This window comes from Adelges cooleyi, unplaced genomic scaffold (assembly GCF_023614345.1).
Source record: "Adelges cooleyi isolate 19-005CV unplaced genomic scaffold, UGA_ACOO_1.1 ACOO_flye_CR_arks_rails_tigmint_CR_PRNA_1, whole genome shotgun sequence".
NCBI lineage: Eukaryota > Metazoa > Arthropoda > Insecta > Hemiptera > Adelgidae > Adelges > Adelges cooleyi.
In genome coordinates this window covers 7,824,555-7,849,219 of record NW_026095751.1, presented here as the reverse complement: position 1 = coordinate 7,849,219, position 24,665 = coordinate 7,824,555, and the positions used below count along the sequence as shown (strand labels likewise).

General features: G+C 32.5%; 1 protein-coding gene across 1 annotated transcript in view; it reads right to left on the bottom strand.

Moving 5' to 3' along the window:
- LOC126839206 (segmentation protein cap'n'collar) overlaps positions 1 to 24,665 on the bottom strand; it is an 83,213-nt gene that overhangs the window by 32,246 nt on the left and 26,302 nt on the right. Inside the window, exons 3-6 of the mRNA XM_050574386.1 lie at positions 19,584 to 19,808; positions 19,302 to 19,380; positions 5,788 to 5,921; positions 532 to 651 (exon numbers count right to left, since the gene is read on the bottom strand). Of these exons, the coding sequence (XP_050430343.1) occupies positions 532 to 651; positions 5,788 to 5,921; positions 19,302 to 19,380; positions 19,584 to 19,808 (558 nt within the window). The remainder of the gene's footprint in view (positions 1 to 531; positions 652 to 5,787; positions 5,922 to 19,301; positions 19,381 to 19,583; positions 19,809 to 24,665) is intronic.

Below are 24,665 nucleotides of genomic sequence, written 5' to 3'. Positions count from 1 at the left end.
AATATGTAGTACTACTCTGCTTGTTCAGATAGTCTACCAACGCCTAATCCTGTTGTTTTTTAAATCACAACCCGTAATAAATCGGTCTAATTATTTTTATTCATCAAAATTATTTTCAATATATAATCAAAAGTTTAACTCGAATTGGAAACTCCCATGCGGCCCCATGCCTCGTGTGTTAATATTACACTATGCTAATATCCAAACAGGATGTATCATGGTTCCATAAAATGTTATGAAATATTAGTGATGGGAATACGAAAATCCGGATTATACACGTTATTTAAGCCACTTAAAAATCTTATAAATAAAAAATATTTTTACAATATAAATCTGCGTACTTGAGTAAAATATTTTTGATGAAAATTTAAAAAACAAACATGCCAAAAAAAAAAATGGCTTCTGAATTTCAGATTTGTTGAATTAAACAATACGATTTTAAACAGGTTTTTTTTAAATTCAAATTTTTGAATTCCCATCACTGAAATATATGATTAAATAAAAATATATATTTTTATGTATTGAACTTACCTGAAAGTGTCTGGTGGACGGCGGCGGTTGCGAATAGCACTGCATCATGTCGTCGGCGAACGACTCGAAATCGTCCAAGTCGAATTCAAACGACGGTTCGTACCACGAAGATTCTTTCACCTATCGAAATAACAAAAGTACATAATATAATAATAAAAGTAAGTATATACATATACATAACACTGTCATCAAAAACACAGATGAACAAATTTTACACACAATATTATTATATACCTACACGAAATATAACAACAATGTAACCCAAAATAAAAAAAAAAATAATACATGATGTGTACACCTGACAGTATATTAAACACCTCACGGACACTATGTACCATAAATATATATTGGATGATCGATGTGTACAGGAAATCGGGCATTGGTTACGGACTTTTTTTCTCTTCGACTCTCTACCGCGTATCACGGCGCATAAAAATCTACTGTATAGGCGTGTGTGTGTGTGTTGTGTGTGCATGTACATATATGAATCCCAAGAGAGAAAACACGCCACCCAAACTACGTTCAATTCGATTTTCCACTAATGCACCGTGCTATTATTGTATATACATATTATAATGTACCGTAAACGAACATCGCCGACACATCAAATCAATATGCCAAAGTATAATCGAATTGATATAATGTAAAACAAATTCCTATGGCGAAAAAATGCGAAATAGACACCCATAACCATACCTGAAGACAGAATTTTTTTTTTTTAATTTCATTCAAATTATATTATAGCATTTGACAGTTGTTATTAGTCTTGATTTTCATTATGGTCGAGTAGACTAAATATCTGGACCGAAGAGGATCATCCATCTTGTTTAACACACTCGCTATTCGGTTGTCCTAAAGTTAGACAACGGAGTTCAGTGCCACTGTAGTCGCAACACAAATGTCGAAAAAGCTAATATTGAGGCGCATAGCACTAGAAAAACTTCACCCACAAATCCATTACTTCAAGGCCAATTATATATTTTTTAATACCATTGTGGAAATGTCAATTTTAAAAAATTAAGTTCTGTCATTTAGTGAATAAATAAATTTCTTTTAGATTTGAGTCAGCATTTCTGTTTTGAAATATCATGTTATTCTAAAATGTTTAATGAAATAAAACGAAATTTAATGTTTTGTAGGTTAAACTATTCTGGTGCTATGCGTTTCAATTAAAGGCATTACTCTAACTTAATAACACTGGGATTCGTACAACGAACAAAATAATAATTTCCTATTAGAGATAATTATTATACAGATTTTCCCAAAAATCTTTATTCTAGAAACACAGAAGTCGTATTAATAGTCATTGTAAAATATAGTCCCACCCCCCTTCTTTTAAGTATATTTGTATACGAACAAATTCAATAAAAAAATTGTTTAATATATTTTCGATATTAAACTCTTAAATACAAGTGGAAATAAAATAAATATATTATATTTTATAAAATAAATATATTTTATTTCAGTTAACAACTTCAAAAATATCAATGCATAATTTATAGCTTCCAAGCGGAGCTGAGAAAATATTGTTTTACAATATGTTTTCTAATATCGACTGAACCGATTTCTTCATAAGGCATAGATCAGTAACCGTACCTGAAATGTACATTATTGGTATTTGTCTACAAAAGTTTAAAAAACACACTCATTCCCCTTCAATAGTTATTTTTAAAGTTATCTGGGTTTAAAATTAAAAACAGGTAGAGTGCGTTTAAGTGAATCGCTCAGATAAAAATAACACTTTTATCCACCCTTCTTAGCGTCCTAAATTTAAAACTTTAATAACAAAAGTAATTATTCAAAACTAGTTATTAGCCAGCCAACATTTTCAGAAAGTTATTTTTGGTTAAAAATTGCATTAAATATATTCGTTCCCATTTATTAAGTTTCAAAAGTTCACAGTGCTTTAGAAAATACTAAATAAGGTAAATATTTGGTAATTTTATAGTGTTGAATAAAAACATTCATAACAATTGTTCACAAAGAAATATTACAAAATTGCAATTATTTTCTAGAAAATTTCTAACTAAGTGCCTTACGTTAACGATTAAATGGATGAAAGATGTAGCAAACACCTGTAACATTATAGACAGACGATCAACCCTAATCGTACCCTAATACTTAAAATAATAATTTTTATCTCATTATTGACATTAGTAGTTACATTTCTTTTATCGATATTTGTATTTTTACCATCTACAGAATCGCATTATAGCGTTTATACCTGTGATCTTTCCCACCCCAACATGCTCAGTCTTCGCCTATGCCCGAGGCCACTGTGCTGGCTTTTTAAATTCAATTGTAACTTATAAACTACTGAACCGATTTATTCGAGCATTCATCACATTCGTCAAGCCTGGATTTAAAAAGGTTTAGGCCCCAAGGCAAAAATTCATTAGGAATGAACCTATAGTATATTAAACATTTATGAACTGAATGGGCCCTAAATATGTAAAGGCCTGATAATGCCATACTACTCGCTCTCTTTTGAATAGTTATTAAAAAAAAATTAAATAACAAATTATTTGAATCCTTCGAATAATATTTTATTAGAAAATATAAATATATTTAAATTAAGTATTATTTGAAACAGTAAATAAAAGTAATTAAAAATTAAATGTTATTTGATGCGCAAACTAAAAATTTACTTCAAATAACGCATTATTTTTAATTTATTATTTAAATAAAAATGCCAAATTTAACATGTTTAATTATACAGGATTATTCAATGAGTCAAACAAATGAGATAACTGTTTAAGTATTTGCACTAATTTAAGAGTCCTCTAATTATTTATAGGCGTATAATTGGGATCGTGTATTAAGATTGAGAATATTTCTTACGTAATTTTGCTCCTCTATATAAGTCTTGGATCAAGAAAACAGCAGGACGACCTTTGAGCATCTACTATAAAATATCTTTAGAAATTTGTCTCTCCTACATACAAATCTTTGGAGATATCGCTAGAATTCTGAATGCTAGTAGAATTCAGTCAATCAACACATCAATGATGTGATTTAAAAGTTCATCAAATACTTTACGCAACTATTGTATGTGTATTAAATATGTGGCCAATCAAATATTATTTAATAAAATTGTTCTAAGAAATATTACTTAAAAATAATTTTTTTAATTGTTTTTTCGTGGAATAAACGATTTTTACTAAAAAAAACCCCATGGGTTCTTTTTTTATTAAAAAAATAAATAAATATAAGATTTGACAGTTTCTCTAATAATTAATATACTGAAAAATAAATATTATACGATTCGTCGTAATCAAACAACTATTGATTGAATTGCCATTTATTTATTGATAACCAGAACGTTACCAGGTCAAAATTAAAATTTGTTGTTATAACCACCGTAAATATATTTTTTCCATATTAATTTAATTAAATATTTTTTGTGAACTGATTTGGTATCAAAATAAACTATTTTTATTGGTTCAACAAATAGATTAACGTGAACACACCTGATTAAAAACACCTCAGTTTCGATACCGATTAGATCTAGTTTGTGTTATACTAGCTAAATACTAGAAAAAATTAAACTATTTATTGATGAATTATTGTTTAATCATTTTAAATTCTTGTCGATTAAATTAAAAATTACACAAAAAGCAACCGTATTAATTAATTATAAATGAAATGCTTTTAAAAACCTATTTCATTTTTGTAATATAGAAAAAATATTATTATGGCGTTAATAACGATTAATAGGTTATAATTTCTACTTCTACTAGGAGATCTAAAATGATGAAACTACACGAATAATTTATGAACTAAATTTAAATAAATAATTTTTTTACTATAGTATATAGTTAATTTAATTTTTTTTAATAATTACTACTCAAATTATATTTGCATGAATTTAGTGGATTTTTTCTATGAATACCGGATGTAAAATTTAAATACATACTAGTATATTCAATGTTATTATTTTTTATTTAACTAATTGAAACTTTTTTATGTAGCATCTTTAAGAATATCAAGTGAAATCGATTGAACACTGAAATATTTACGATTACAATGTTTCTGGCTAATAATATATCGAGACAAAACATCTAGATAAAATATTTTTAGTATGATCATATTAAACGATTAACACAGATACACCACTATATCAAAGACAAATAAAAATATAGTTAAGAGTGCTCAAATAAGAGAAGAGTAGAAAATGTTTAGCACCCATAATAAATAAAAACAAATTCTACACTATAAACATAATACATTTAAAAGCATGTATACATTTTTTTTTTTTTTATGACAACCTTATCTAGAGCCTTCTATTTATTTTTAATTTATAAATAAATTTGAATTTTAGGTGGGCACTGAATGGGGTTTTAACGGCGTTACGTCTCCAAAAATAATTAAATTTTAATGCTCCATTAAAAATGTATCATGTTATTTATACTTTTTGGAGGGAAATGCTATTGCAAAAGGCTTTTTTTCGTCCTCATTGAATTTTTAGTTAATTTCTAAAACTGCTTTGTGGCATGGATATATTTATAGTTGAGTCATTTGTATTAGATAAACAATAATAAGCTGTCCAATAATTGTATTGTTCATACTTAACTATACCACGTTTACTATACCCTATTTAGTATTTATTAAATTGTCATAACATAGCAGTAGGAATTATTGAAAAGTAATATAAATATTACATAGTAACAATACAGTACCTACATAAATTAAGTTTGTCCCAATTTATTTTATAAACGATTATTATTTTCGATTAACTAATATCAAAATTACCAAATGTTTAACACGTACAAAACAACAAAGATGTATTCTTATTTGAATTGAATGTTTTAAACTGGTTATGGCGAACAATTTTTTCACGATATTTTTGAAATGTTAATTTTATACTTAGCTGTTTGGGAATCGGGAGCACTGCATGACTAAAAGAATTTATAAGCATACCGAGCCACAATTTTAATTAAAATAAGGTAAACAGCGTTTACTGGAAATTTGTTATTGTCAAGATTACACGGGTAAATATGTGGTCACATCAATTACATCAAACACTTTATATACAACAACATTAAGTAAAGTTAACTTAATAAAAGGAGATTTAACTAAAGTTTTCGCTTACAATACAATTTACAGGAAAGTCAACTACAAAATGTTGGCTGCCACTTTAATTCGGTGTAAAAGATCAAAAAACCTACCACGAAAAATCGAAATATTCCATTTTTTGGAGGCTTTAAAAACAAACGCGGTTAATTTAAAAATAGTGTAATTGTAACTTAAACTCACCCGTTGATCTTCAGTTAGTCTAGGAGAAGAAGCAGCTTTACTGGGTGACTTGTTGTGCTTGAACTCTTCGGCATCCAAATCCGACGTTTCGGTGTCATTGTCGGTGGAAATCCCTCTCGAACGAGCGGTATCTTCTGGAAAGTTCACAAAACGGCACTCGAGTTAAAAAAAATTAAAAAACGCGAATTTTGAAACGAAAAAAAAATATATGTAATTACAGGCGAGAGAACTCGCAAACGAGAAAGATAACAATCGATTGTACGCCAATAATAATACTACGATGTGCCTGCCGAGTACCTGGCGGCCAGGTATACAAAAATAATAATAAAAATAAAATTAAGTTTAACTGTGAGTAAAGCGCCAAGTCATCGGGGACAATAACGGCGGCGGTCCCTAAGGGTCCCAAAGGAGAGGATCGAAACGCGCACTAATGGGTAAAACACAACTGTGCGCGTCCGATGCATGCACGTGAAATTCAATTTTTTGGCAAATGTTATTAGTAATCTAATTTTTGATTTTACGAACCAAAATATAAAAAATGACGTACAACATAAATAAGAACGATTTATAGAAAGCCGGTAAACGAGCGGCGGCCGATCGTCGGTGGGCTGCTGCCGAAAAAATACAGTTCCCCCGGTCCAGACACGATTGAGGCTCTCCGACATAATATTATCCATCAATCCAACATGGCCGCCACCGCCGTACCACCGAGTCACTTCAGTTCCCATGACCCCGCATTCCTGACCACCACCACCTCCGCCACCCCACTACTACCACCACACCACTGGCGGTCTTCCGTTTTTTTTTCAAAATTTTTTTTATTATTCCCCACCAACGACTTTATCCGTACGTTACACTACCATCACTACATTATACACACACAAAATCGTACATAACCTACTACACTATACCTTCTTTCTCTCTCCTTCCCCTACTCGTCTACATAGTCCTTTCCGTTTTTTTTTTTTTTTTTGATACAATACACAATAATCTATCGTGTCGTTCTCTATGTGGTTTCGGGCTGTAGGTGAACCGGCGCGGGTAACGACACTTTTCCTGAGAGAGAAAACCCACAGCACTTCCGACATACATATATATCCCATCGAGCAGTTGTTGCGGTATTCTCACAATGCGAGCCGTCAAACGTAAAAAAAAAATTGGAGAAGGAAACAGGAGAGACACGAGAAAGACTTACAAACGGCATAGAGATTCCACGGCGCTCGTGGAAAGTTGTAATTAACTTCTATAGTAGTTATTAAAACGACCGTGTAAACGCTTTTCCGACTTTTAAGCACACTTTATTTTATAATGTTCACACAATGCGAGTACCGACTACCAGCACTAAGAAAGTTTCGTGCACTAACCTACACTACGGTTCTATTACATATAAACACAAATCGTGTATATTAATCATAAGAAAATAAAAACAAAATATTATACTAATCGCAGTGCTTGGAAAATTCATTCAAAAAACAAATAAGTTCATTTTCATGTCCACCTCACAAAAAACGAGCTTTGTTCCTTTCCTAGTTAATTAACAAACTAAGTTCGTTCTTTAACTATAAATTTAAATAAAAAGATCATAATTTATTTTCTTAACTTGATATTCGAAATTCAAAAAATAATGTTCACTATAAAAAACAAAAATATCAAATTAAATTGTTTTTATAATAATTCATAATTGTTATTCTGCTAACAAATATAAATTATAAAATGTCAATTACCTATCTCATATTTATGAATTGTAGCTAACCATCACTGTTTATACTATTATAAAACACAACTGGTACATCATGTGTTTAATATTTCGTGACATTAATTTCATATTAATTTATTAGTATATAACTGAATAGATTTTAAGATATATTATCATATAAAGCCTTAAACTCCTATACTTTTTGAAAAAATTATTGATTCTTATTTTCAAGAACGTTGTCTAAAATAAAGAAAAAAGAAAAATTGTTCATTCTGCATTCTATATAAGCTACATCAAAACTACAAGATATATGTTTTTGTAACAATTATAGCTAACAAAAATAATCTATTAAAGACGGGTGCAATTTTAAGAGATAAGAAACATTCGAATTATTTTTTATTTAAGACAATTCGTTAACTTTACAACAAAAAAATCCGGAATAAATATATCTTAATGGTTTGTCTTTGTTAAGATTGCCTTAATAAGAACTGACAACATTTCAATGATATTTAAATATACATCTTTTCTAAAACTTCTTTTATATTTTATTTAAAATTTACTCAGGCAAGTGTTGTATGTAGACTTACAATTGGCATATTGTGTTATTACATGGTTGTGCGTTCGTATAATGTGTTACAACGGTTGAACAAATTTCTTAGACACTTTCCTTTCAAATGTAAAGCTCATATAGAGCACAGAAAATGGATTTCAATGCTAATTTAAACAAAAGTGCCTAAACTTATGTTTTTACTGCAATAAAATAATTTACTTTTTGGTCATTTTTTGTACCTACTTTATTTCCACAATTAATATTAAATGTTATTTATATAGATTTGTGCCCAATGTTATAAGAAACCGGAGTAATAAAAAATGACTGTGGCAATTAAAGCACATAACGGTTCGAACAGTTTGTAGTAGGCTTTATTCTAAAAAAAACGTATTCAGAAAATAAATAGTGCATCGGCTGCAATTAGTTGTATAATATTAATGAATGTTAAGTCTAAACGATTATAATACAATAAGAGGTAATCGAATAACATTAATTACAAAAATAACGTACAGATAAACTGGATGAAATGTAAAAAAAAAGAAAGCACACTTTTTCCGGTCATTGCATTTACAGTTTGCTCTGATTAATATACACTAGCGTCAATCGTTGCTGCTATATGCATTGGCTTTATAAGCATTTAGGATGACGCTCTATGATGAGGCCGTATACTTTACAACTAAAACCTTGTACGATGGTCAGGATAGTTAATTTAATATGTATTATATAAAATATTTATTTGAATTACCGATAACGATACATAATATGCAATGTACCGGTGGCAGTGGTATAGCCCTCTTTGGTGAGTTTCGCCATTATTCAATTACTACATAACGAGACCATCTGCCCATTTTGTTCACAATTTTCAACCAATCGTGGGTTACAGTTTTATTAATATTAGGGACCCGAACTAACACTAATACTCCCTAGAGGAAAAACTCAACTTGCGGCAGATGGTCTCCAGGTGTTATTATTTATGTATAAATTCCCGGTATACAGGCATTGTGTATAATAATAATTAATGAAATGAAAAAAACCTGCCGGATATATTATGTCCATTTTATTATAAAGTGGAGTATTTTGTCTTAAAAAGTGTAATGAAACGAACCCAATTCTATTCGGAAATATTTAAATATTAACCGGTAAACAATATTTTAGTTAATATACTCTTATATATATTACTTAATAAAACAATTTAATAACCAAACAGTTACAATCCATTCAAAAATTAAAATAATGATAATAATCGTATTTTTAAGTAAAAAATAATTTTCAACTATGAACCCTCAATTATTAAGTCGGATAAATATTATGGTATTTAAATAATTCAAAAATCTGATCATAGAAATATAGAAACACAATATTGATATTAGTAATACATAACTTGATGAATGTGCAAATTATTGTCATAATAAATCTAATTTATATTTTAAGTACCATGTCAAAAATTAAAATTAACGTTTAAAAACCAGTTCACTATTTGTATTGTTGTAGTTGGAACTTGGACTGTTACATAATTCTAACTTACTTATCAATTCTGTTTTAACAATTAAGACAATAATACAAAATCATTATCCTATTTTAAGAAAAACATAATTTTTCATTGTATACATGTCAAAGATTAAAATGTATAATAGTTCTACCAGTTAATTGTTAACTTTGGGGAATTTGGCTGTTTTTTCGTAAAGGCGCCAATCCGAAGCTCCCAAATCCAATTAACATGCTCCTAATTTCAAATCGTGTGTAAACGTGTGTGAACACTGTATAAAAATAATAACACAAAATAAAACTTACCGACGGCGTATACATATAGTTGGTAAACATATATAGGTGTAATATGTGTCGGCTTGTGTTAAGACGAGCCTTCATCATCGTTTCAGCCAGCGAACCGGTCATGTCAACAACAGGTAGAAAAGAAAAAAAATATATAAAATGAAAATCTTTCGAACACTTAACAACATGCAGCAAATAGAATTTTGTCGAGTCATCGCCAACCACCATCAGATATAATATCGGCTTAATTCACGCGGGCCAAAACGTCTCTTATACGTATGTGTGTGTACCTATATATAATATAAAAGCCGCCTTTTGTACAACTGATTCTATATAATATACCTTATACTTGGGTCCTCTTCTTATAAATACACTACTCGTATAACGCTCAGATGCTATGGTATTCTCATGAGAGATAATTATACAATTAATATACACACCCCGACACCACGCCGTTAAATCCGGAACGTATGAACCGCAAAAAAATCAACAATTTGGTAATATACCTAAATTATAGTACCTGGTCTAAAAGAGAACAATTCTCATCCAATAGAATCTTTGGGAAGCTCGGTTAAATGTTACCCCTCAAATTGTAAATGAAACATCACAGTTTTAGAATTAATTTCTCAGTAAAAACTAAAAAAAAGAAAAATTTAATATTCTGATTGGAATTTGGAATTCTCTCATGCTTTACTCAATAGTTGAAATACCCAACATTCTTCTAGGTCCTTTTTATCGATTTTAAACTAAAATCAAAACAATTTTTTTTTTATACTCATCTTTAAAATTTTAGTTGATGATAGTCAGACGATGGTCTGATCACAAAGAAAATAAGCATGTGAACCCCGTTGACCAAAGCAATCGACAGACATCAGATTTACAAAAAAACAGGCACAGTCCAAACTATAAGCACTGTACAAAGGACAGAAGTTTCAAAGCGAGTTTGACCCTTAACTTGCCGTACCCCGTCTATAAGATTTCTCTCCTCACACGATACGGAGAGGCCCAGATCCTCAGGACACCTTACTGCCCGAGCCACCAGGCGTCGTCAAGTGTCACCTTTAGTCAAGTTCCGGGGCATAGACTCGGATTACCGGCTACCCAGTAACCCTAAGCTCAGCGCTCCTTTGCTGTCATTCCTTTGAGTTTTCACCTGGCTCCCAGTTAAATTCAGAGAAGGTTAGACTCCTTATCAATCATTGGTCAGACCGCGACACATCCAAATCGCTACAGTGATTTGATTCACTGTAAACGTCAGATGTTATAATCCCATTGACAGAGTCGCTAGTCTTTCAGGAGTCAAAGCCTCGACTGAAAAATGTCGTGTGATCAGCATGCGATTTTTACCATTTTCGTCTCCTCAGGGAAGGACGAGTCTCTTCCATCATAAGATACCGCGACCACGAATCCAACCGCAGACTGGGTGTTAGTTGGCCACCCCTAACACTCACCACAGTCGTCTCATGGTACTCATTTAACTGGCTTTCGATCACAGGCACGGCTATGAGTTTGCCACTTCGGAGGCGCGTTGACATCCTCGTTCTACATCGAACTACCGACTGTTTATCTATCTTAGAACTCAAAAGGGCTAGTGGTCGGCCCATTGTACAAAGGACAGTAAGTAATTAACCAAAATACGTATTTGTGATTTGTGGATAGAAGCAAACCTAATAAATGTTCTATAAAGGTTCGAATCGATCCGGCTGTATTTCGCTAAATTATAATAAGTCAAAGTAATAGGTAGAAAACCGGTCAAACTTTTACCCATTTTGGGGGTAAAGGAGTTACTTTTTCTGCTTTAAAACCACCAAAGTACCAATCGTATAAAATTAAGGATCGAGAAAGATGCAACTCGAGTAAATCGGTCAACAGAAAAAAGTTATCGTATCAGACACAAAAAAACAACTAATCATAAAACCAATACTTCATCAGCTATCACATCGAAGCTAAAAATTGGTTCGAATTTTCTTTTTAGGTAGTAGTTGTAACGCCTCACGTAAAGTTTGAAATTTGTTTAGGTCACACTCAACAAAAAACTACAATAGCGTATCTAGAAAATAATATATCAAGCCTCCAGAGTATGATTTTATTAACATGAATAAATTGTGTTCTTGTATGAACAATTATTGTATGGACAATCAAAATATTTATCAAATTTATATTTTCAATTATTCAATGCCCTAAACTCACTTCCGTACATCATCGCTAGTCTTACCATCGTTCTATAAAATAGTCACAATGAAATTACGTATATACCACAAACGATATATTGCAATAGAGACTATTTTCAAAAGCTCTGACTCAGTTTTTAACGCCAAATCAAGATCGGTACCCGGTAGAGACTGACTTATGGTCTAGGCAAACGTGTATTTCGCGCACTGAGGTTTTCAAAAGTTAAATATTATCAGATTATCTATCTACCTATAATAAACGTTATGTAGACCGCGAGCGGGCGCGCCAAACCCGTGATCGGCGAACGGACCCGGCAATATTATATATGTTGATTAACCGTAACATTTCTAGGTACATAATACATATACCGTACGTGTTGTTTGGTTAAAAAAAAAATAGTGTATATATCCCGTACACCGGGACAGACTATTATTTGTCTTTGTTAAATAGGACAAACATGCGAACTACAAACAATGAGCGTGTAGAATTCAAGAGGATATTAGTATTTTATGTGTATATATATTGTGGTGTCTGACATTGTAGAGGAGACCGGCAAAATGACGATGCACAATGTCCCGTTATGATGCGCTACTGGGTCTCGTCGATCAGTGTTATTTGAACACGTATCGCCACCGTTTGCGGCCGGTCGGTCGATGGGTAACGTATACAGGCAAAAAACAAAAATGTGATACTTATACAATATTATTATGAACGAGCGTTTGACGTGTGTATTAAACTCTGAGCGCGATGTCCGAGAAAACCCGGAGATCATCGTAGACATAATAATAATATAATAGGAAGAGAATTCTGCCAGTGTTTCCAAGGTGGTAGAGACAAGATTGAAAATTACGCGGAGGTACGATTGGTGGGCAATCAGAAACCGTTTATTATACTAAACCGGTGCCGAAGACCACTTCGACCAAAACGTTCTAGTCGAAGAGTGATTAAATTGATTTGATACCCATCAAATTCATATTTTATCAATTTCATATTCGAATTCCAAGAATCAGTACCAATTTTTGACAATACCTAGTTCAAATTTTAGAATATTGAAATTAAACAAGACAATAAATTAAGGTATACCTTGGAGATAAAGAATACTTTTTTAAATGTCTAACAGCAAAGTATTTTGGCATTTCAATACGCGATTTTTAATTTTACAAATCGAACAAAATTTGACTGATTGCGTTTTCTTATAAAATCAACATTGACATACAACTGGTTATAATGTAATTAATGTACTTAATCAAACTACAGCTGTTTACATTCATATGTACCTATAATTAAGTAGATTTTAGATTTTTTGTAGTTAGTTTATCTTTTTTTCACGTAGTATAAGTTTGGAGGTATATCACTTATACTATATTAAAACGTTTATTTAATTTTCCTAAAGAATAACCAACTTTGCATTAATGTTGCCATACGCGCTAAGTCTGTATCAATTTTTATCCCGAGTAAGTAGTTTAAAGTTTGTACTCTAAAGACCGTCAAAAAATCAATAAAGTGGTTAAGAAGTGAATCGTGGTAATCTTAGAAAAATTAATACTTTCTCAGCTTCAAAGTCATACATACGATTTTGGAAAAGACTCTAAAAGTTTTTATATTATAAGTTAATAGTGAATTATGGATTGATATAAAACAGTTTTTCTGTCAGCGATTCTTTGACAATTAACGAATGAATAGAGTAAATAGACAATTATACACACTTTGAAAATTATTAAGTATCCTATGTAAATGACACTGCACTCCGCAAGCATATCCCACCCTCTTTAGGTTCCCTTTTATCTCTCTTTGTCATTCTTAAAACAGTGTCTTTGCATTAGTGTTAATATTCATTATTATAATTTAAAATAATTGTCAAGTTTTTCATACGTTTAAAATCTATGTAAGCAAACTTAAATACCATATTATATGTATTTATACATTTGAGATTATACAATAACATACTCAAGATACACAACCCACGAGTCAAAGTCGCCTATAATTGTATATACTTTAGAGCGTGATCGCATAATAAGATACAAAACATGCATATATGGTGGTGGAACCGGCCAATCGCGGGCGTACTCGACTATCATAGTATTATATATATAACCTCTGCATTGACTCCTACGCACTCGTGTACCGTATACAGTACATAAACATAATAATAATATATAGAACAAATCACGAATAGTAATCACGCTGTGTGCATGATAAATAGTAATAACACGTTTAATTATAAAGACACCTACGAAAAAATCGATGTACACAAGGCATTTTGTACCTAGGCATTTTGTACGTGACCTTATACTGGGTAAACCCGGATTTTGAGTCTAGTGACCCGTAATGCGATAATTATTACAATGTAAAACCGTCAGACCAATCGAGTAAGGATCAACTAAAAACATGCCAGTAATATAACAATATCTTGTCTACCTAACGCAATATGTAATATTATATTATTATCAGATTTGGGCAAATATTTAATTGCCTAATAAATTATAGATAATGCGTTAAATAATGTATTTATTCGTATAACCATAGAAATTAAAATTTTAAAAAAGCATTATTTTAAATAATTTCAAATTTAATTAAATATATTTTATAAATGATAAATGATAAATTTAGAAATAATAATCCGTTCTCAGTTTCGAATCAAAGCTAATATAAAATATTACTTTTAGTTTTATTTTATTAAAACAATTAACCAATGTCACAAATGCCATAAAATGCATCTATCAAAAAATGTATTGCTGTTAATCAGAATCTATTTTTAGTTTTTCTTCTTTAGCATCTTTAATATTTCTCCAGTTAAAAAACCAGTTTTGTGATATTTTTACTATTTTTTGTACGTTTATATTATCATTTTTTAAAATTTATTCCAAACTAAACTATGTATTCTATTTTTTCTTTTGCTGAATTCAGAACTGGAACTTTCTCTTAAAACACAGAATTTTTAGTAATAACGTAGTACTCTTTTTTGCCTTTTATATAGATTCTAATAAAAATATTTCTAACAAAATTTAAATTTAAATCTTTAATTTTAATAGTTTTGTTATTAGCTGGTTGGGCACTATGATTGGTGTTTCGAATGCTTTGGGACACGTGTTCTTAGCGTTGAATTCTGTTGAAATTGGACATACTCACGTTTTTAAAGATAATTTTTTAAGATATTATAAAATAACGTTTTTAAGATATTATATTGATTTTTGTTCCAGGATAATTATTGTTGTGAACGTATTTGAATATATTATATAAATAAATAGTTTGTACAAGATTAATTACATTTTAAATGAAATTTAACCAATGCTCCCATGTATTCAATTAATTACTATGTATGTATTATAATTTATATAAATCATTACAGGACAGTCCCCAAAACACAACTAAATACGTTATAATACAATATACCATATTGGCCTAGTGAAAACAAAATGTATGCAATAAAATATTTATTTAAAAAAATAATCAGTCTTCGAACCAGCGATAAAATATTCAGTGAATTTTAAGCCTAAATTTAGTTTGTAATACCTTGTTGGACTTTTACCCAACAGCCAGTGATCCTTGCGTGTACTTAAATAATAAAAAATAGAATTTGACGGATTAATAAAAACCCTATGACCACCGTCGTCTTCGGTCATGGTGGAACAGAGGAAAATCGCAGCGGCTTGTCATTGCCACAGTATATATACATACATATATTATATACTATACTTGTGTACACCTTTACACTATCCGTTTACAAGATTCTACACGCCGACCGATATCTCGTATGTGTTGGTAGATACATCTATATATATATATATAATATGTTAGTGTTATTATTAATATACATCTATATAGAAAGAATGTCGATTCGTATATTATAATATTATTGTGATACACGTTGTCGGATATGCGGCGGCAATCAAACGGCATCTCTCGTTCGGACTGTTCTGGCAGTGGGCGTTTGTATCAAAGGGACTCGCCGCCAACAACATAATAATGTTATATTTACGAGATATACACGTGTGCGTTTCTGCCATCGTATATATATATATAATATAATAAACCACGTTGCCATGACGACTGGGAAATATTTTATTGTAACGCGCTAAGGATTCTTATGTTATAAGAAAACAGAACTATGAGGGAATTTATAAGAAAGCGCTCACACGAGTCGGCCGTAAACGATTACATATTATGACATATTATATATATATATATATATATACATTAGTATAAAGAAATCAAAATGCGTTTGAAAAATGGAAATCGAGCGTTTGTGAGGGGTTAAAACAAAAAAGGCAAAACAACACATTTTCGAGGTTCGTCGCGCGGATTGGCGGCCGTCGCGTCGTCGCTCCATTACACGTTTTGGCGGCGGTCGAAGGGCATAGAGAAATAAATAAATAACATCGGAAAAAACACGAGGAATGCGCGACCGGTAGAGGGGAGGAAGGGGGCATCGGGAAAACCGATAGGGCGAGAGGGTACTCGGCCAACAAATGACTCATCCCTGGATGACCGGAGACGGCGGCGGTGTGTGAACAACAAAAGGACTATAGCCCGGAAAGATTGATGACGTTGTGCCCGGGTTCCTCCTCGTCCCGGTTGTACACGAACACTACTTTTTCCCCTGTAGGCGGTGGTGGGCGAGGGGGAGAGGGGGCACCCGCTAGTCCGAAGTCACTTAATACATAAAACGTTTTTATTCATGCATTATGTAACGCGCACTTTGGGTCCGGGAACGAGCGGAAAAATTCAATTCCCACAATGACCAACCTAGGGGAGAGCGTGGGGCAAAGAGGAATAATGAAATTCGTACATACAGCAGCGACGGCGGCGGACGGGAAAATAATGATCGAGAAATCCCGTCAAAATATATTCGAACGTGTAAAAAACTGACCATGCTCGAAACGATTGCGAAAAAAAAACGGAGAATTCGCACCTAAAAAATGTTCATTAAGTTTGGAATTTTCTATTACGAATACTATACAGGGTGATTCTTTTACCATGAACCAGTCAATATCTCACTGGGTTTAATAAATAATTGAATTTTTTTTTTAATAATGTTTTTATAAAACGTGATATCAATTTTTCACAATTTTTTGGGCTTTTACCCCCATTCCAACTTAGTTTTTTTGAAAGAAACTTTTGAAACTTATGGTAACGTAAATATTTTATTAACTTTTTAAATTGAGAATAATGTACTAAAAATTTTGACTAGTCGATAACCAGTTTCGGACAACTATTTGTAAGTTGTAAGAGTTTAAGAGTTAGGATGGGAGGGGAATGCGTAAAGATAAAAATAAAAATACACTCCACCTTTCCTCCAGCCTTTAACTTGAAACTTCAATAACTTCAAAAATAGTTATCCGAAACTGGTTATCGACCAGTCAACATTTTTAGTACATTATTCTCAATTTAAAAAGTTAATAAAATATATACGTTACCATTTAAGTTTCAAAAGTTCCTAACAAAAAAACTAAGTTGGGATGGGAGTAAAAAAAAAATAGTGTAAAGTTGAGATCACGTTTTATAAAAACATTATAAAAAAAAATTCAATTATTAACTAAACCCAGTGAGATATTGACTGGTTCATGATAAAAGAATCACTCTGTATAAGAAAACAGTCATAGCTTTTTTTTCTTATTAATGGTATACCTAATAATCGTTCAAATGTTTAATCGGTAATTTTTCGGTAAAACTCCAGTCATGACTTAAAAGCCCGAGTCGCTAAGCTTACATTTTTGAGTCGATCATCCTAGTCAAAACACAATTTTACTCTACATAAACCATTTATCTTTAATAGTTTAGTATTGTTACCTCTAACAAATAGAATGGACGAAAAAAATTGGGTATTAAAATCTTTAGCTTTATTTATGCGATTTAATAATGCTGGGTGATATTTTTCACGGCCTACGATAGTTTACTCTAAAAATAAAAGCAATTTTGTAGTTTTTCTTTTTGAAAACATTTTTATTTATGATATAGTACAATATAAGGTTATTTTCAACTGTTTATCTATTTTAGTATTTTCTATTAACTTTTAAAATTCAGAATCACTTGCTGAAAACGTTGGCTGACCGATAACCAGTTTTGAATAAATAGTTTTAAACAAATTAAAGTTTAAAATTTAGGACGGAAGTACTCAAATGTAAACTATTACATAAAAGGATAATTCGCATTTTAAATGTCGTCACTTCTAATTTTGTAATTCTTTCGAGAAATGTAATAATCAAAATCAAAGTTATATTATGAAGTTCCTCAAATGTTTAAAAAACTCAACACTTTGGTGCAGCATAAAAAAATACAACAATCAAAACACAATAGCTGACAATTCATTCGCCAATGTATAATATATACACGGATAAAACAAAAATTCAACTTGTACGATTAAGATAATTAACGATAGTGGTTAATTGTTGAGCTGTTAAATTTATAATAAAGGCTATATAAAAAAAAAAAAAAAACGATAGTGGTTATTATTTTGAGTTTCTGCGTTTCGACGTTTATTAATTTATAATAACTTGTTTATTGTGACTCGAAAAAGTGCGTTTCAAAAAATATTTTGTTATTAACCAATACCAACGAATGCCGAAAGTAGGTATTCTATTACGAGAGATTTCAACAGAAATATACTGCAAGGTGCCAAAAAGATATCAGCACACACAGCGATGGCACAATATATTATAATTTACCGTCGAGACAATAAAATGGAATTAAGAAACGCACAATAACCACACCGAGATGCCATTATATTAAATATTTATCGAACGGATGGATTATCATAGATGGGTATCGTAAAATAAGTAGTTTCCCATATAATAATAATAACAATACTTATGTAACGTCCAGACGAGTGGACGTAACCCGACAGTTATTTATAATGATAGAAGGACTCGGATAAGCGGTGGTTACTACACAATTATATTTCAGAGATTGATGTTACACCCGGAGTACGTGCGATAAATAAATCATACCATTACGAAACTACACACTCAAATTCGACTTCAAAACGTTTTCGCGCGATCATTTGAACACTTACGGATTGCAATATTGATGATAGATGCGGACCCCGTCGATAAACGAGAAACTTTATATCGGAGACAGGATTTAAAGAAATTATGAGGGCTCTACGCAAAACGAGAACAATACAGTAAAATAACTCAGTGTAAAGGATAACGCTTAGATTACCCCGAATAAGTATACCCTTCGCCCCCATTTCTACATCGTCGCAACTTACTTTCCATGTAAGTCAGTCAGATTCTATAATCGACTGAAATTATTGAAACACTTCGCGACAAACGTACAAATCGATTTTTTAAGAATTATAGTAGGTAATATTATAGTGATGCTTACCTGATCTGAGGTCCACAAGCCAGCGGCTCACCTCCCAAGAATTGTCCAAACCCTCTCGGCTACGTTGGGCGGCTCCTTCCTACACACAGCACAAAAATAAATTAATACCCTAATTAAACAAACAACCAGCAAGTTTTTTTAGGCCAAAAAAGTATTTGGTATTTAACCAAAAGAATAAACCTGGCCGACTAAAAAGAAAATGGCAGGACCAAGCCAACTCCAAATAGTCCATCTCGATCAAATGTATCGATTTATAACAAATAAATAGTCTAATATACTCACGTCGGACAAGTCACTGGAGTTGAAACCCAAAGGCGGTAAGAACCAACTGCGGTCCGTAGGGCTACGGGGACTGCTGAAAGTGCGGTTCCACGAAGGGGGCTCGTCCCCTGGCAACAAAAAAGGCTGTTCGCCGTCGTCGTAAGGGAAATCGACTCGCTGTTCGCCAACCTCTGCCGATCCGTAGTCCAAGTCGACTTTCCACAGGGCCTCCACCAGTTCAGCGTCCTTGCAACATTACAGTTAATGGTCGGTTTACTTAGAATTTAATACCATCGCACACTATCCAACATGCTATCCACTATAATATGTACTTAGTATATTATGGTATGACCGCCGAGTCCGCGGCGGTGGGAACGAATTGGAAACGGAAATGTATATTCGTTCAGACGTTGGCAAAAGCGCAAACATTCGAAAAGCTATACAAGCTATGGAATACACACGGGAATTGTTTCACTTACAATCTTTTTATTTTTTTTTTTTTTTTACCGATTGCGAGGGATGATCGGTCGCGGCCGCCATTTTTGATATCACCGCGAGACGAGGGTGAAAATCCCTGTGCGCATTGTGTTAATGGCGACGGGATCGTGATTGCGTCGCAACGCCATTAATCACAAGGGCTAACGTTTTCCAACCCCTCCCCTTCCCTCATTCCAAACCCTCCCCCGACGTACAACAGCAGTAAACCCTCGCGTGGCATCATAAGGGAGAGAGCCCCCGATACACACACACACAAAGGCCTTTTCTCTACATTATATCGGCCCAAACCGTCAGCGGTACAAATACATATGTGGACCGAGCGCGTCTCGCTTATACGATTTTCAACCGTTCACTTGCTGATACTATTTGCTGTATATACTACTATTCATATATATATACATGTATATCGCCGCCTTTTGAAAATAAATCCCCCTGTCCTTAAAAATCGTCATTCGGACGACGCTATACGCGCACGACAACCTTATTCCCCCCCGAAGTCTTTGTAAATGGCATCCGGCACGTTTACAATGCAAGCCGAACACGTACGGAATGAAGTTATCACCGTATACCTTTATACGGGTATAGTAGCGGTAATAATAACATAATATGAACCTGAGGGGAAACATCTGCACTGGCGATGGAAAATAAATGACACCGCATTCGCGACGACATAATTTATAATTATATACCCAATATAGTATTATACTACATAGATACAACACACACACATATACCTACGTGCATATACATACATACGTGTCTGTGAACAAAGCTTTTCTTGAAAAAAACCTTAAGATACCAAAAATAAACTCGAAACAACATATTTTCAAAAACGACAAGACGAATCATACAAAACAAATGCCACAACGTACTGAACATACAATCCTTTCTTCTGTAAATTTAGGAGAATATATTTTATGTTAAAAAGCTACATAATTATAGAAAAAAGCGCTTATACATCATCATATTGTAATGCAGGTATAAAAATTAATACTATAGCCATTATTTTCATGAATATCTAAGCCTCGTAGATAATATAACATATTTTAAAGGTTGTATTTACAGTTGATAAATTACTAAAACTATTAAGACAACTGCGAATCGACCAATTAGTGTGAGTGTGTGTGCCAAACACAATACATTCTCACCATTCTAAAATTCCAATTATAAAAATAAAACATAGACACTTATTAGTACACTATTAACCTAAGTCCTTGGATCGAAATCGTCCATCATCCATTAAACTCGCAACGGCTGGTAATTGCTTGACAATGCGAACGAAACACAGATATTGCTGTGATCCCGCGTTAATTTTCTCATGTACAATCCATTTGTAATTACTGATTACCAAAACTCAAGGCAAAAACTATCCGCTGAAGTACATATTCTAAAATATACTAGCAAATTTGTCATTTATCGTGGTCAACCAAATTTGTACCTACTATAAAACAACCTGGAATATGCACATATCGGCCGCTTTTTTGCACACATAATATATAGACGATAAACTAGAGATTTAGCAAGATGAGTTAAGTGAAGCCGACATTTAGAATATAATTAGGTACATAACCGATAATCTATTCAAAAATATAACTACTAACACCCGCGTGTAATTATACAGCATACTATTAACACTACACACACAATTTTCATATTTTAATTGTTAACATGACAAACATAGCAAATTTAGCAATATAGACTAAGGACCTCACGAAATTATCGAAGATTCGACTAAAATAACTTTACCTGAAGTAAAACTGTGTCGGGCGACAATTGATGACTTTTTCAGCGTAAATAAGTAAAATTCTGGATAGAGATGCCACTCAAATTTAGTAAAAAATGGCACTTACTATGTATTAGACCAAGGTATGTAATAGAAAAGGTAAGTTAGGTTTAGGGTTTACAAATTTACAGCGGATTTATTTTCTATCGAATTTACAGAACCGAATTCCATTAGTTGCTTTTTGGAATTCCACACTTTAGATATTAAATATTTTGAACTTTTATCATCACTGTACGCGTTTTCCATGAGAATTTTAAAAAATCATATTTTTATGTGACAGTTTGGAAATCGTTCAAATGGAACAGATTTCTTCAACGAGTTCTTCTTATAAAAACAAACGATGCTTTGTTTCTTTATTTTTCATTATGACTTGAAAGTAGTAAGTACGTACAAGCGAATTTGAAAAACATAACATAATTATATCCATACTTAAAACTATAGATGGACGAAAACCAACTGTTTTAATATACCTAGGAAAGACAAAGTAACATTTTTTTTAAATCTAGTAGAATACATATTTTTACACTTAATAATGATTAGCGAATTAGCGAAACTGTTGCTATAACAATAAAAACAACATTTTATAAAAGATACCTAATTAAAATGTATCAATTTGATGTGTTCATATATTTTGTCGATTTCAATTAAGTTTTATATTAATAATTATTATTTAACAATTTAAATTTTCTAAACCACTCCATTAAATAAATGAACAAAAACAAAAAGAGGAACGAGTTCTTTTTTAGAGAAACTGGATCTAAAACGGTATATATATATTATATATATTACACCTTTATTATTAATAAATGATATGTTCTCGATTTGATTCGCGTTCCATAAAATAATATTGAAAACAAACTTTTCCAGGGCCAAAACACAATGGTAAATTTTTTTTTTGACCTAGCCTGTGTTTTTTTTAATACTTACTATTTGGGTTTTTCACAAAACGTCGTCTCGCGGTGAAATCGCCAACGGCGCATAAAAAAATTATATTAAATGTTCCGACGATATGTACTGGATTTTATTTTTTTATTTTTATTTTTTAGTTAAACGGACCTATTATAAGTGTATATATCTGTATGTAAATCATCGCGGTTTCTTTTCCGGATGATTGGACAAAAACCGTGTGAAAGTTATATGTATAGAGTCGCCCTGGGTGTGCACAATATATTATACACACATATCGCACAGACAATAACAACAGTAAAATAAAATATAATATATATACACAAGACTAATGGATTTTTTTCTCTTCTTCTCTCCGCGGTATTCTTTTTCCTCTAGAGATTTTCTATTTTTTTTTTTTTTTTTTATTCCATTTTGGCGTATAATACACATGCAATGCACAGTGCACACACCATCCATAAAAACCGTATAATATCTTCAAACAAACGGACAAACAGACAACAACAACAAAAAAGAAATACCCAAAGTATTCGCACGACCGTTTTTCCGCATGTAATATATACGGTTTTTCCCCTTGGGAGTCTGTCGCGGCGGCCCGTCGAATCCATCATCGAGACGTCGCCTACAACAATGGCCGCCGCCGCGATACGCATACCTTGCGAACGTGTGCTCGCGCTAGCACAACCCGCTTTACTTACACCGTTTTGCCGATGTCAAATATTTGGACAGCCCGTCCCCGTCAGGTTATCGCAGCATACCTAATAACAACACTGATCATTTTTTCCGTCGCTGCCGTTCGGTGTGTTGTTACGCGGCCACGGTCGTTGTTGTCGTATATTATTATTATGACGGATTCGAGAAAATCGGTCACCTATTGTCGACGGCGGCGGCGACCGTCATCCGCGGCGGTCACATCCACCGTCGTCGGAACATGGGCCCCGCGGAACGAGCCGTGCAAAATTAACTGCGCCGCCACGCACCGAGACGACAAACCCGCGGCGTCGCGGTCACGGATCGCACCGGAGCGCGCGACAAAACGCACCGCACAACGGAATAGGCCCAATAAGTATGGATATACTTGGGTTATATAGATAGTAGAAGTTTTGTATATTCATCAGTAACGAAAAAAATTGAAAAAATAACCGTAGCGCATCTTTGGTACGGCTGTGAATCCGGTGGAATAGGTGTGACGAAGAGCGGCTGCTGCTGCAACGACAGATGACTTTTATTTTTTTTCCCTTTATAGGTAAAAAATATATACATATTATATACACCATCTATATTGTTACACATCATATTGTGCGTATTTTTTTACTATTATATTTTGGACGATGCAACGCGCAGATTGTTCTTCAAACGAACCATCAAATAATTATATTATTAGTCAGTCAAATTTAGTGTGTAGATTTTTTTACCGCACTATCCGACGCCACGAATTCCCCCTAAAAGTATGTTATTAAATGTATTTATTTATTTATCGAACGACGTACCTTAAATGTAGGTTCATAGATACATTTCCCAAAAAAATCGAGCACGGTACCGGTTGGTTAGGTTTTATGGAAACTCTATACTTGAACTTTAACATGAACAACAACTTGAGTAAATTTCAAATTTAAGTGGCCATTTGCGTTAACCGTCAAGTATATCTACTTAAAATTAAAATGTAGTTTGACCAGGGGTTGGTTGGTAAAAACTCAGCATCGAAAAACTCCCAGACTGTTCTTTTGGAGGCTTTCGGTTAATCCCACTTTAACACTGAAATATTTAAAGTCCTAACTGAATGATCGAATTTATAATTACTTTCAGTTTTATTTTTAACCTAAGGGCACGTGGAGCCCAAATAATACAATTTACAGATTTATATTTTTTTAGTTTTTTGAAAAGTTTTCCAAACTGTGTGCTCAAGAGCCCCTGCA